Below are 12937 nucleotides of genomic sequence, written 5' to 3'. Positions count from 1 at the left end.
TGGCCTGTGACCCTGGGGGCTTCCGCCCTGTGCGGAGGCACCGGCCGCACCACCCTCCCTACGGCCCTGGATACAACTATACAGTTTGGTATGCTGTACCTACATAGCTCAGTGCGCTGAACTTGAATAGTTTGGTATGTGGTACCCAGATAAGTGTTATAGTGTGGTACATAAAGTTCCAAAGTTTTCTGTAACATATCATAATGGCGAATAAGTCATAGGAAAATAAATCAGACATGTAGAGCGAGAGAAGATTTCTTTATTAGGGATATTTTCTCCCTGGACACAAAAACGGAAAGCATGCAGACCTCACAGAAGCGCCAACATGTACTATAGAGGTGCACATCTGGGCCTTTCTACTAGCTACAGCACAAGCGGGGACACCTGAACATGCACTGGGAACATGAAACAATATGATGAGATCAGAAGAGACGCTGCATCATCCAGAGGCTCCTCACTGATAGAGACATGAATGCACCTCACAGCCTCACACAGGCACTGCTACTCTAGTACATCGATCAAGGAGCATTAACCACTTGGTGTCCTGTAAATCAAAGTGTGTGTTCTGCATGTATGTCGGAGATTTATAATGTACCTTTAATCATTATGTCTGTGTTGATTTTCTGGTTCCTTTGTAAATCAGCATATACATAATTTAGCAATAACAGATCACCCTATTACAATCTCTTTCTCTCTCTATCTTTTCTCCATTTTAGACTCATTTTGGATTTTACATAAAGTGACATAAATCTTCTGCGGTCCGTTGCCACTGTCGAAGGCTATTAGCAAAATTAGAAAACATATATTTATGCTAATATTATAAATCCCTCCTATATCTAAATAAGGCTGCAATCGCCTCTGAAATATCACGCAGGTAGTGCGCTATATGTGACAGACACCGACATTGCCAGTAAGAATATTCCTGTTACATCACTGTAGCTATGTCATGGGAAGGATTTACAAGATCCACTGACTAATGTCAGATTAACAGAACACACCGTGTTTGAAAAAAGCCAAGGAACAGCCAGTTGTCATTAACTGCAACCTTTGGAAATGTCAGGGCTACAAGGTAGGCGAAACGCATAGAGACGTCGCCTCGCTCTCCATTCACAGAACTCACATCAAGTTCCATTTGCATCTTGTGCAGATGGTTTCCAGAGACCCCTGGACGCCTTTCCATGCACCTCCCTCCATTTCTGCCTTGACTTGCTATCAGATGTGTTGATTTGATAGATATCAAAAGTAAAGTCACATAGACTTGTGTTTTCATGCAAGGCGCGGAGACCCCATGAGATTCCTTTGTAGATACTTTTAATGAGCCAACGTGCTGGATAACTCAGATGTCTACAGGCCTCTCAATAGACGACTCCGCAGATAGAGAAGAAAACCTAAAACAAGCGCTAATTAAGTGTTACATCGAGCTTATAAAAGGCTTGCTATTCAAAAGAAATGTACTGTACTATATCAGATCCTTCCTCCTACAAATAAAACAAGTAGACGGGAATTTGCCGGATGAACAGAATCCCACAGAGACTTCTGCTCACCAAAGCTTTGCAACAAAAAATGACATAGCTAGATCATTGCTTGACCTCAAACCCAATGATGTTTTGGAACTATAAAGAAGACATAGACTCTGGATGAAATAAGCTCCAATCATAGAGATAGGCATCAAAGATTAACAACCCCCCTCTCCGTGACCTCATGACAGCACTTATAGGAATGGGACTCCCAGTTCCAATAATGATAACTTGGCGTGTACCACTCTCTTCCCACCGGTCATTCTTTTTTTTTCTCTACATACAATTACATTCAGCGCCTCACCAGGCATGACGTGAAGAACAGCGGCGCCAGTGCCCTGATAGTGCATCATCAGAACCCTAGAATACACACAATATGAACAACGTGCGACCAGTTTCACTGCTGCCACCAGGCACCGCTGTAGACTGTGCACTATTCTGATGCATTGGTGTCATGTGATCAGTCAGTGCCCTGGCTGTCCTTAGCGCTCATTGTCCAGCACTGATAGAAGTAATGGGGAATGGCAGAGATGAATCCAGCAGCAGTTCATGACTGAGTGGCTGAATGGGTCTACCCGGCACACGTGAAAGGCATTAGATGACGGTTGGAACACTGTGGGCTACAAGCTTTCTCGTCTTTCCGAGGATGGTTTGGAAGGAGCTGGAGGGACATTGAGGAGCTGAGCGGAGAACTGGGCTCATTGAGGAGAGTTGAGAGCAGAGTCCGGGGAATCTTCTGTTGGGCAGCGAGGGGGAAAGACCTTGTAGCTGTAATACTCTACCACTTGTTTTGGCACTTCGGCCAGGACGCACTTTGCCAGGGCAGCTGGTGAAGCCTGAAATACACAAATGTAAGGTTTGTAGTTAGCAGAATGTGGAAACCAACTGTACATTGTTTGCTTTACTGTTCTCTATATCCATTAACATGCATCCCCGCTTGAAAGAACATTGTCTTGCATACAGGTTATCTATTTGCATTGTCCCTTTATATAGAAACATAGTTCTTGCGCTGACCCAGCTATATATGTTGCATAGTTCTTCTGATGGATCCAAGGACAACAAACTAAAAACAATCTGCCTGCAAGGTAAAAATACGGAGAAGGTATTCTCTTGGGTGCAGATGTACCGAGTGGGAACCCTACAACTGCATAGCTACAGATGTGTCCCCACATGCCTAGCATCAATACGCCACGCAGCGCAAAATGCCTGGCGTGTGTGAGCCACTGGGTCCCGTGCAAATCGGCTTTCGACAGAAAATGCATCTTAGTTGCAAACGGATGTGAGAAACCGCTTCACGTGACTACGATGATTACTTTGATATGCGACACATATATATACTTCTGTCAAGAGGCGATCCGATGCCCCTCAAACTCAGAAGCGGACAAAAGTACAGTGTAACCAATCTCCTACACACTGTGAAAGGACCCCATCTCTTTTCCAGCCCTTGTTCCTAAGCAGTTAGTATGGCTTGCAGTTTATTTTCATGTTGTTGATAAACACTGTGGTTAACTGTACTCTTTCTTGGGCATTGACAAGTTGTTCATAATGGGGAAACTAAACAAATGTTGGTGGTACAGTAGTTAAGCGTTCCTTATATAACTCCACTCTAAAATGGGAGTAGGAAGTCACACTTTCACACCTACACTCGGGAACAGTAATTGGAAGATCAGGACAATTAACTTGATGATTTAAGAGACCCTGTAGCCTATAATCTCTGATGTCTAAGGACCTCATTCAGAGTCGGTCGTAAGCGGCTGCTCGGTCGTACGCATCCGATGTTTCCAAACCACGCACGGGCACGGTTAGTTGTGCGCATGTGCGTACGAGGCTTTGCGATCCAAAATGCTGTAGATCGTATGGCTTACGAGCAGGAAGTGGCTTCCGAGAGTTGATTGACATGAAAGAGCGTTTGTGGGTGTTGACGGGGGTGGTCGTCTGAAAATGCAGGCGTTCCTCAGCGTTTTGAGGGCGTTTTAGGGGCGTACATAATTTACCTGCTACGACCGACATAGAAGGCCGGAAGTAGTAAAACGTCACTCTGCGAGCACGTTCGAGGCCTGGCTGATCGTACAGCTTGAGGTTGGGTACGTGCTCTCGCAAGCCCCAGAGTACAATCGATACTATCAAATGTTATTGATGTTAGGATTGATGTTTCTATTTTGAGCCACACAATGCAAGCAGCTAATAATCGTTTGCTGAAGCTAATAACACTGCTAATTGGCTTGTAATTGATTCAGCTGCGTTTGCATTAGCGAATAATAAGAATAAATAAATATCATGGGGATGACTTATTCTATGTGGTTTTTTGTTAATTTTAACATGCATTTAACAACAATACAACATTATTATTCCAAATCCGGGTTTAAAATCTTTTAAAATTTACAAACGCACTACCAGTAAAACATCAGCATGAACTAAATGACATTTGAACAATACAACACAAATGGCCGCAACCATCAGAAGAAAATTAACATACAGCAACTGACAACGATTGACTCGATCGCTAGGTGCTATCACTCGCTAGCTAGAGGAGGTGCATTGTTCACATATGGGTGTCATTTTGGTTGCGACCGACCGGCCGTGCGATCGCTTCCTTTTTCAGTTTCTCAATCGTTAGGTGTACGACCGAGCGGCCGCTTACGACCGACTCTGAATGAGGTCCTATGTCCCTTTTTAACATTGTTTTCATATTTTTAACATTGCATTGTATAAGCTTATAATAAATTGGATTGTTAAAACACCACCCGACCCGGGACTAAAGATAGGTGTTGAAATCCCGACACCAATCTTTAGCCCCACGCCGAAATCCAGACAGCGGGCATCCCAAACAAAGGTAAGCGGGGCTTCTTAGGTCTTAGCTGTGGGGGAGAGGGTTAGGTTTAGGCACCCCTGGGGTGATTTAGAGTTAGGCACCCCCGGGGAGGGTTAGGCCACGGGAAGGAGGGATTAGGGTTAGGCACAACTGGGGGAGTGTTAGGGTACTTACGTGCCCGTCAGGATGTCTTCATCGGGCTTCCGGCGTCAGTATGAGAAACGCCGGCTGTTCAGCCATCCGTATTTCATACCGATTCCATGTTGTACCTACATAGCCCTGTATAATGTACCTACATAGCCTTGTATAATGTACCTACATAGCCTTGTATAATGTACCTACATAGTTCTTTATAATGTACCTACATAGCTCTGTATAATGTACACATAGGCCCTCATTCAGAGCCGTTCGCTATTTGCGTTCGTTCAAAAACAAGGGGTGGCTATGCAAATGATCCGTTCGCACATTGCAGTCTGTTCACACCTCTAAGTCTGAACGAGCGAGCAAAACATACGCTTTTTTTTTTCTTAAAAACGCCCCCTGGCCGCTCGCACCATACGTCATGTCCGCTATTTATTAGATTAATCGAGTACATCGAACAGGATATGAACTGCTCGCTATTCTTGTGGTTGTTTTTTCAACCGCTATTTTGCGAGCAGTTCTGAGTTAAAAAAAAACAAGTGACGTGGTCATTGACGCTGCTATATTAATTATGCACACCCATAAAACGCCCGTTTTGACCTTTAAGCACGCCTGCGATCGGATCTCCACTCCCCGTTTTCAAGCACCTTCCCCTGTTACCACCCACATACGCCTCTTTCTGTCACTCAAAATAGCAGGCACTCGCTATATTGCGTACAAATGATTTTCGGCCGCACTGACTGGTTCGCGCATGCATACTAAAAACCGTACGCATGCGCAGATGTGCGAACATCGCTCGGAACGAGCGTACTGCCGATAGCGAGTGGCTCTGAATGAGGGCCATAGCTCGGTATAATGTACCTAGATAGCTCGGTATAATGTGCCTACATAGTTCTGTATAATGTACCTACATAGCCCTGTATAATGTACCTACATAGTTCTGTATACTGTACCTACATAGCTCTGTATAATGTACCTAGATAGCTCGGTATAATGTGCCTACATAGTTCTGTATAATGTACCTAGATAGCCCTGTATAATGTACCTAGATAGCTCTGTATAATGTACCTAGATAGCCCTGTATAATGTACCTAGATAGCTCTGTATAATGTACCTACATAGCTCTGTATAATGTACCTACATAGCTCTGTATAATGTACCTACATAGTTCTGTATACTGTACCTACATAGCTCTGTATAATGTGCCTACATAGTTCGGTATAATGTACCTAGATAGCTCTGTATAATGTACCTACATAGCCCTGTATAATGTACCTACATAGTTCTGTATAATGTACCTAGATAGCCCTGTATAATGTACCTAGATAGCTCTGTATAATGTACCTAGATAGCTCTGTATAATGTACCTAGATAGCCCTGTATAATGTACCTAGATAGCTCTGTATACTGTACCTACATAGCTCTGTATAATGTACCTACATAGTTCTGTATACTGTACCTACATAGCTCTGTATAATGTACCTAGATAGCTCTGTATAATGTACCTAGATAGCCCTGTATAATGTACCTAGATAGCTCTGTATACTGTACCTACATAGCTCTGTATAATGTACCTACATAGTTCTGTATACTGTACCTACATAGCTCTGTATAATGTACCTAGATAGCTCTGTATAATGTACCTAGATAGCCCTGTATAATGTACCTAGATAGCTCTGTATAATGTACCTAGATAGCTTGGTATAATGTGCCTACATAGTTCTGTATAATGTACCTACATAGTTCTGTATAATGTACACATAGCTCTGTATACTGTACCTGATAGCTCGGTATAATGTACCTACATAGCTCCGTATTTCATACACATTCCATAATATATATAGGGTCACTTTGCAACTTACATTTTTGAATTCCCGGAATGGCACAAACTGGACAATATCACGGAGGACCGGCTCTCCTTTGGGCGCCCGCAGAATCCCGTCATCCCCGTCCAGAATCTGCATGTCGGTAAAGTCAGCATTACCGACACCCACAATGATAATGGACATGGGCAAATAGGATGCCCGCACAATCGCCTCCCTGGTGTCCGCCATGTCTGTTACCACTCCGTCCGTGAGAATGAGGAGAATGTAATATTTCTGCAACAAGATAGTGGGGTCAGATGGCTGATGCGGGAAACAATAATTGTGTTCTTACTTCTTACAATGTCACACTCATGGGCATGCCCTGTGGTATCACCTACCGAAGCTTCTTTGGTCCTCTCTTCCTCCGCCGCCAATCGTGCCACCCTGGATATGATAGGTGCCACGTTTGTGGGTCCATACAGCTGAATTTTGGGGAGGCAATTCTGGTATGACTCCACTATGCCCTGAATCCCTATACACAGAGATGATACATAAGAAGTCATGGATTCGGTGTCCTATAAGCCAGCAGATATATAAAACAAAAGTTGGTAGAACGATCATGACATACTTGCCCACTCTTCCGATGGCGATCCTAGCAGCCGGAAGAGTGGGTAAGTATCCCAGAGCCGCCCATCACACAGGGGCTCGATGGTGCAATTTGCGATGAATTGCGTCATTGTGACCCCGCCCCTCACTTCACAATGTCGATAATTGCTGGACTGTCTAGCAGGGGAGGGGCCACTATGATGCAACTGTGTCACCACGCCCCCAGCACCGCCCACTTCAGCAGCGACACGTCCAAAATCTAAAGTACATTTTGCTGTATATAAACAACTCACTAGTCACAGTTCAGGAACTTTCTGTAATTGAAGCAATCATAAATATACAATATACAGTATGTGACAGAAACTAACTTGTCAGACGTGTAGTGTGATAGCAACTGTACTCTATTCAAGCTGAGCTTGTATGGCAGTAACCATACCGTGTCTGGACATTACAATGGTAGGTGCCTTAGCTGGACATTACAGTATAATAATATTCCCAGCATCACAGCTCATAATACTATATCATTTCTGCAATCACTCTGTGTACACGTTAAATAGCACACAATAGATGAAACAATCACATGCACCTGTCAGTGTAATAAGTGAGAATAGCACAATAACGGCACCATGTTTGTAATCATAGATATACAAGTACAATGGCAAGACAGCTTCTTCCTGTGATGTCCAAAGGATGTCCGCTATGGGATTTCCCACTCTCTGCCCAAATCAGTCATGTCCATATTACATCACCCATATGCTCGCCGAATCCACTACACCTTCCAGGAAATCGCAGGGATTAGAATTACAATTCCCTTCCTAATCTTAGCACTGCCCACTTTGTATTGCCATAGGATCATCATGGCAATATCATGTAAGTGCTAGGTGAGACATATAGCATGTGATAAAACATTATCAACAGTCAACTTTCACACATAAAAACAGAAAATATTTAGAGAACTAAAGTAAAACTGATTGATAAATTATATCAACCAATTTATGTCAATAGGCCATACTTATCAGGTAACATAAATGGGGTGATTGATCTCCTATCCATTTTTTCCTTCTGAAGAAACTGTCATTGTGACAGAGAAGGGGAGCAGATCATATGCAGCACTACTGGCGGACATCAACATCCAATCTGAGTATATGCCTTCAACCACCCAGGAGTAACGAGCAGCAGAGAATCAGCTAGTGGCACAGCGGTAAGCTGACTTGTGCACCTGCCGGACAGTGATTATTGCAGCATGCCACCTGGGTGTGAGGTCTATTAAGTGGCTGTAGTGGTACTGTGTATGGATAGCAGTCGCGATCTAACTGAGCCGCTGTGCTAATTCAATTATGTGACCAGGCGATTGCCTTGTCCGGACAGCTGCTGCACTATATGTGCTGACAGGGGTTATGGAACTGTAGCCACTGATAAGTTACTAAACTTGTCGTCAAGGCTATCAGCTATTACCTCCAATTGGCGTTTTGGACAGCCAGCTAATACTGCTTTTACACCGAAATTCTGGGTCTGACCCGGAGTTGGAACAGAGGGCCTGATTCAGACCCGCTCGCAAGCGGGCGATGGTCCCCCACTGTGTATGCACCGCCTCCGGCGTGCGCATGCGCGAGACCCGTCCAGCGACTGAAGTTCAGTCGCTACGGGTCTTGCTACAAGACGGGGCGGCTGTCGATGGTGAGTGACAGCTCGCCCCGTTTTGTAGGCGGGGAGGGGGGGGCTGCACAAATGCCTGGCGTTTGTGGGCAGACCTCACACAAGTGATGTCAGTAGTGGACTTTAGAGCAGGAAGTCCACTCGGGCTTGCGGGAGCCGAGACCCTACCACAGGGTCTCGTCGGAAGCCAGATGGTCGTGATGATCGCGACGGACTCCAGGCCGCTCGCACAAGCGAGCGGGCAGGAGAAAAAAATAATAATAAAACGCCCCGATTCAGAGCGAGCGCTCACCAGCAGCGAGCGGCTCTGAATCAGGCCCAGAGTTCTAACCCGGATCAGACCCGGAATTTCTCCGGCACCGACCCAGGATATTCCTGAGTTGGCGCTGTTCACACCGCATTGACCCGGCTTTTCCGGCGTTGAAGTGGATGCTTGGAGATGACGTCATCTCCAAGCGCCACTGAAGCTGGACCAATCGGCCGGCATGCGGCGCACTCCAGGTCGTGACCCGAAGCGCACCGTTCACACTGCAGGGACGGGTTATTCCCGTGTTAAACCCTGCAACTTGCCTGGGTTGGATTGCTGGGTCACTCGACTCAGCAATCCAACCCTTTTACACCATGGAGCTACCCGGGTTAACCCTGCAATTACCCGAGTTTTAGCTCTGGTGTAAAGGGGGTATAAGTGTGTGGTACTGTATCCAATGATGGTATTATGAGTGTGATGTAACTCACAGCAATCGATTTGTGGCCAGACTGATGCTGCAATATAATACATCTGCTGTAAATGTCATGGGGATACTATTACACTGCACTATAGTGAACCCCGTTATTTTCTCTTCAGCTGCTATTATCATTGACATCAAGGCAGATAATTACCTGACATAACACTGTGCACACGTGTGATTATTCCAACTGCTTCACTGGTAATAAGCCAATTGTCAGCCATCATTTAATCAGAGCACTGAGCCTGGGGATCTTTGTATTAATATCCTTTGAAGGTCTGAGTTATGCATATAACACAAAGGTATCGTGTGGAAGTTTTGTATTAAGGGGATACACGTTATCCATTTGCTGAAGTGTGGGTTAGGGGTTTTCAATTTTAAAAGAACTATTACCTAGGTTGGATGGCAAAACATATATTCTTTTAGCACCAATTGTGCTTGCTAATTGGTTATTTACCTATGTTAGTGCATGGTAAGATACAGATTTGTCTTGTCATTGCAATTTTACTAGTGAATTGTTTTCAATAAATGTAACAATTTTGACTATTATCATTGTATTTGTATTTGCGCTCTATTGCCGGTATTTATATCACCATACTTTCATGTTTTAGATCTCTTATATGTCTTGGTATTACTAGTCATGATTTCTTGCTTAACCATTTAACTATCTAATATTTTTTTCCAAAAACTGCTCAGAAATTGTTATTTTTTATTATTGAATTAAGTTAAAAACATCTATTTGTAACTTACCAAACACAATTTCATTTAAAAAAATTAACAATTTAAAAAAAAAACGCATAACATTAATATCGATTCTTAACATATCAGTCAGCGATATATCGAATCATTGATGATCGGAAGATCGTGACTTTGCATCTCTCCGGCGGCTGCTCCTACATACATTGGGGGGGGGCTGAGGGCTGGTTCACTTACATTTCCCCAGCAGCTGCTCCTCTCTGCAGCCACTGGACGGGGAGTCCTGAAGTGCCGCCCAATCAGCAGTGATCGGCACAGCACAGCAGACATTGTAGGAGGGTGCAGGGATGTAGAGGGGATGGAAGGTCCCTCTGCCTTTGGCAGTTGGTGGCAGATTTTCCAGCAGCAGGCCACTGTGCGTTTCTGACTGGTAACGCAGGGACGCAAACAATAGGGCAAGGAAAGCAGCAGCACCCCTCCCCCACCCAGCCCTGAATCTTGTCTTATGCAAGCAAGCAGGTCCCTCCACCTCCGTGGCGCCATCTTCCCAGTAATATACAGGAAGATGGTGCATGTGCACGAGAGAGAGAGAAAAGGCGCAGTGCCAGGGTCTTTGCTTTCACTGAGCAGCGCCATCTTCCCAAATATGTCACTGGTAAGATGGCACAGTGGGATGAGGAGGAATTTGCTCACACAAGTTAAGTATACTATGGGTGCAGAGTGTGCAGTGCAGGGGCCCATGAAAACCGCACATCCCACGCCCATTATAAATACACCGCTGCCTGCTGACACCTATTGTGTGAAGGGCATTGATTGGATGACTGCTACGGGCATCTCGTCAGTGCTGCCACCATAGATAGCACAGGTGTCTGCAGCACTGAAACTCACATTCCTCTTTCTCCATATAGCATCTACCACCGCCATTATGTTCATTGGGTGACGATCATGTTACAGTCTCATGTAGGTTGTTGATAGAGCTCTTTCAGATGGTTACATTCCTACATTTTTCCTGGAGGTCCCATACATCTGGATTAGGAGCGTTAATTAAAACGGATTCCTCTTATTGTGTCACTGTGTCTTACATACTTACATCCAAACATTCCGAATGGCTGCTATCATACAGAGCCAAAGGGAGCTGTGGTTTTCTGAAAGCCATCACACATCCACTCAACAAAGGTGTCACAAACCACGCGCACATCCTTTCCCCCCCATACAGTCGCAGATTTCTGCCATTCCCTTACCTTCACATTCATCATCATCAGGGTTGAAGTTGATAGCGAAGTCATGTGACACCTAAAATAATGATTAGTAGAAGAAAGGTCAGTGAATTGTAAGAGTAAGGAAGTAATGCACTGCTTGTAGGCCTGATATAACTGGTCCGGATTCGGTCAGCATGTTGACGGTCACTTTCAACATAAATGTCGACAATGTCAGCAGCTATGATGTCAACATTGATGAAATGTCTACAACTTCGACCTCGTAAATGACAACAAGTGAATTATTTTGCTAAATGCCAACATTAGGCTTAGAGTAAGGATTAGGGACACTTACCTCCGCAACTGCATTTTGTGGCTAATGTCGCAAATCTGCAATTAAAGCTGCAAGCGCTGGAACATTAGCCGCAGAGTTAGCGTTAGGCTTATGGTTCTTACAGCCTGAACAGCCGTACTGCCAAATGTAAGCATTGTTAGCATGTCAACATTTCATCAGTGTAGACGTGCTTAATACTTACATTGTCAATGTCAACGTTATGACCATGTCGACATTCGAACCATCAACAAGATATATTGAACCCCTTTGATTGGAAGCCTATTGCTGCCTTTCATGTCCAGTTTCATCACATGATATACAATGAGAAGGTTACAGTGTCCTACACAAGCACCGCTGTGCATGATACAACTAACCCATAACCGTCACAAATAAAGGCACAGGATTCACAGATCACACAAACGTCTCATGAGAGCTGCAGTGAGCCTGTCTGCTGTATTCTTGTACTGCCCGTACACTGATTCCCATAGAAAGCTGCACACAGCTAAAAGAAACTGACAAACAGCTTGTGAGCCGCAAGGAGCAAATGTCAAAGAATGTGCAGGCGCAGTGGCCAGGCTTACCAGGTCAGGATGTGACACTGATATACCAGATGCATGAGTGTAGCGACAGAATGAGAGCATCAGAGGAAGCCGGGATGTGCAGGAAAGGAGACCGGGCAGCTGACAGACGAGGCACCCAGGAGGCCAATCCAAAGAACCTCAACAGCAAGAGAGAAATGTTCCCAAAGATGGTTTGAGGGTCATAACTTTGGCACCAAGAGAGGTCAATTCTGTGCCTCAGGGGCTGTACAGTCTCAAGCTGTTGCGGAGCCTCTTTGGAGCAGAACTGTCAATCACCATACTCTCCACTGATTAACATACAGTGAAAGCTTAAGGAGATTACAGTCCTGAGATTGTGCTGCAGTTCCGGTCTGTAAAATTACTCCACAGACTATAGGACTAATTCAAAATTAGCTAACAAAAAAAACACAAGTCATTTTGCACTTTGGCAAAACCATACTTCACTGCGGGGGAAGAGGGCAGATATAAAATTTGCAGAGAGAGTTAAATGTGAGCAGGGCGCATCCTATGATCTAGATTGCAGTGTAAAAATAAAGCTGTCCAGCATTTGTGGGCTACATGCAAAAGCAATAAATGTATGTGCACCATGCAACATGGTTTGTTCCAGGTGCGAAGTCACTTGCTATTTGTGATTTGCTCCCAACTCAGAATCAGGCCTCCCAAAATGTATATACTGTATATTTTTTTCTTTAAACAAATTTGCTTCACACTGCAAGATAAGACTAATAATATGCAAAGTAAACCATAAAACATTTTGATGGGGTTTTATGGCTAAGAACAGTCTATAAAGCTGTAGTTACATTGAAATCTTTGTTTAAGATAAAATCACATGGGAAAACTTTACAACTTTACATCTTACGCTGCCTAC

The 12937-nt window shown here is 44.4% G+C and overlaps 1 protein-coding gene across 1 annotated transcript in view; it reads right to left on the bottom strand.

Annotated features, from left to right (window-relative positions):
- Window positions 1-283: 283 nt before the first annotated feature.
- The window catches only part of CPNE7 (copine 7), a 139262-nt gene continuing 126608 nt past the window's right edge, over window positions 284-12937 (bottom strand). Inside the window, exons 13-16 of the mRNA XM_088447360.1 lie at window positions 11200-11251; window positions 6674-6807; window positions 6333-6569; window positions 284-2353 (exon numbers count right to left, since the gene is read on the bottom strand). Of these exons, the coding sequence (XP_088303486.1) occupies window positions 2216-2353; window positions 6333-6569; window positions 6674-6807; window positions 11200-11251 (561 nt within the window). The 3' untranslated portion in view covers window positions 284-2215. The remainder of the gene's footprint in view (window positions 2354-6332; window positions 6570-6673; window positions 6808-11199; window positions 11252-12937) is intronic.

Source organism: Taudactylus pleione, unplaced genomic scaffold (genome assembly GCF_031769625.1).
Source record: "Taudactylus pleione unplaced genomic scaffold, aTauple2 ptg000430l, whole genome shotgun sequence".
Taxonomy (NCBI): Eukaryota; Metazoa; Chordata; class Amphibia; order Anura; family Myobatrachidae; genus Taudactylus; species Taudactylus pleione.
The sequence above is the reverse complement of the archived record's forward strand: the minus strand, read 5'-3'. Positions and strand labels throughout refer to the sequence as shown.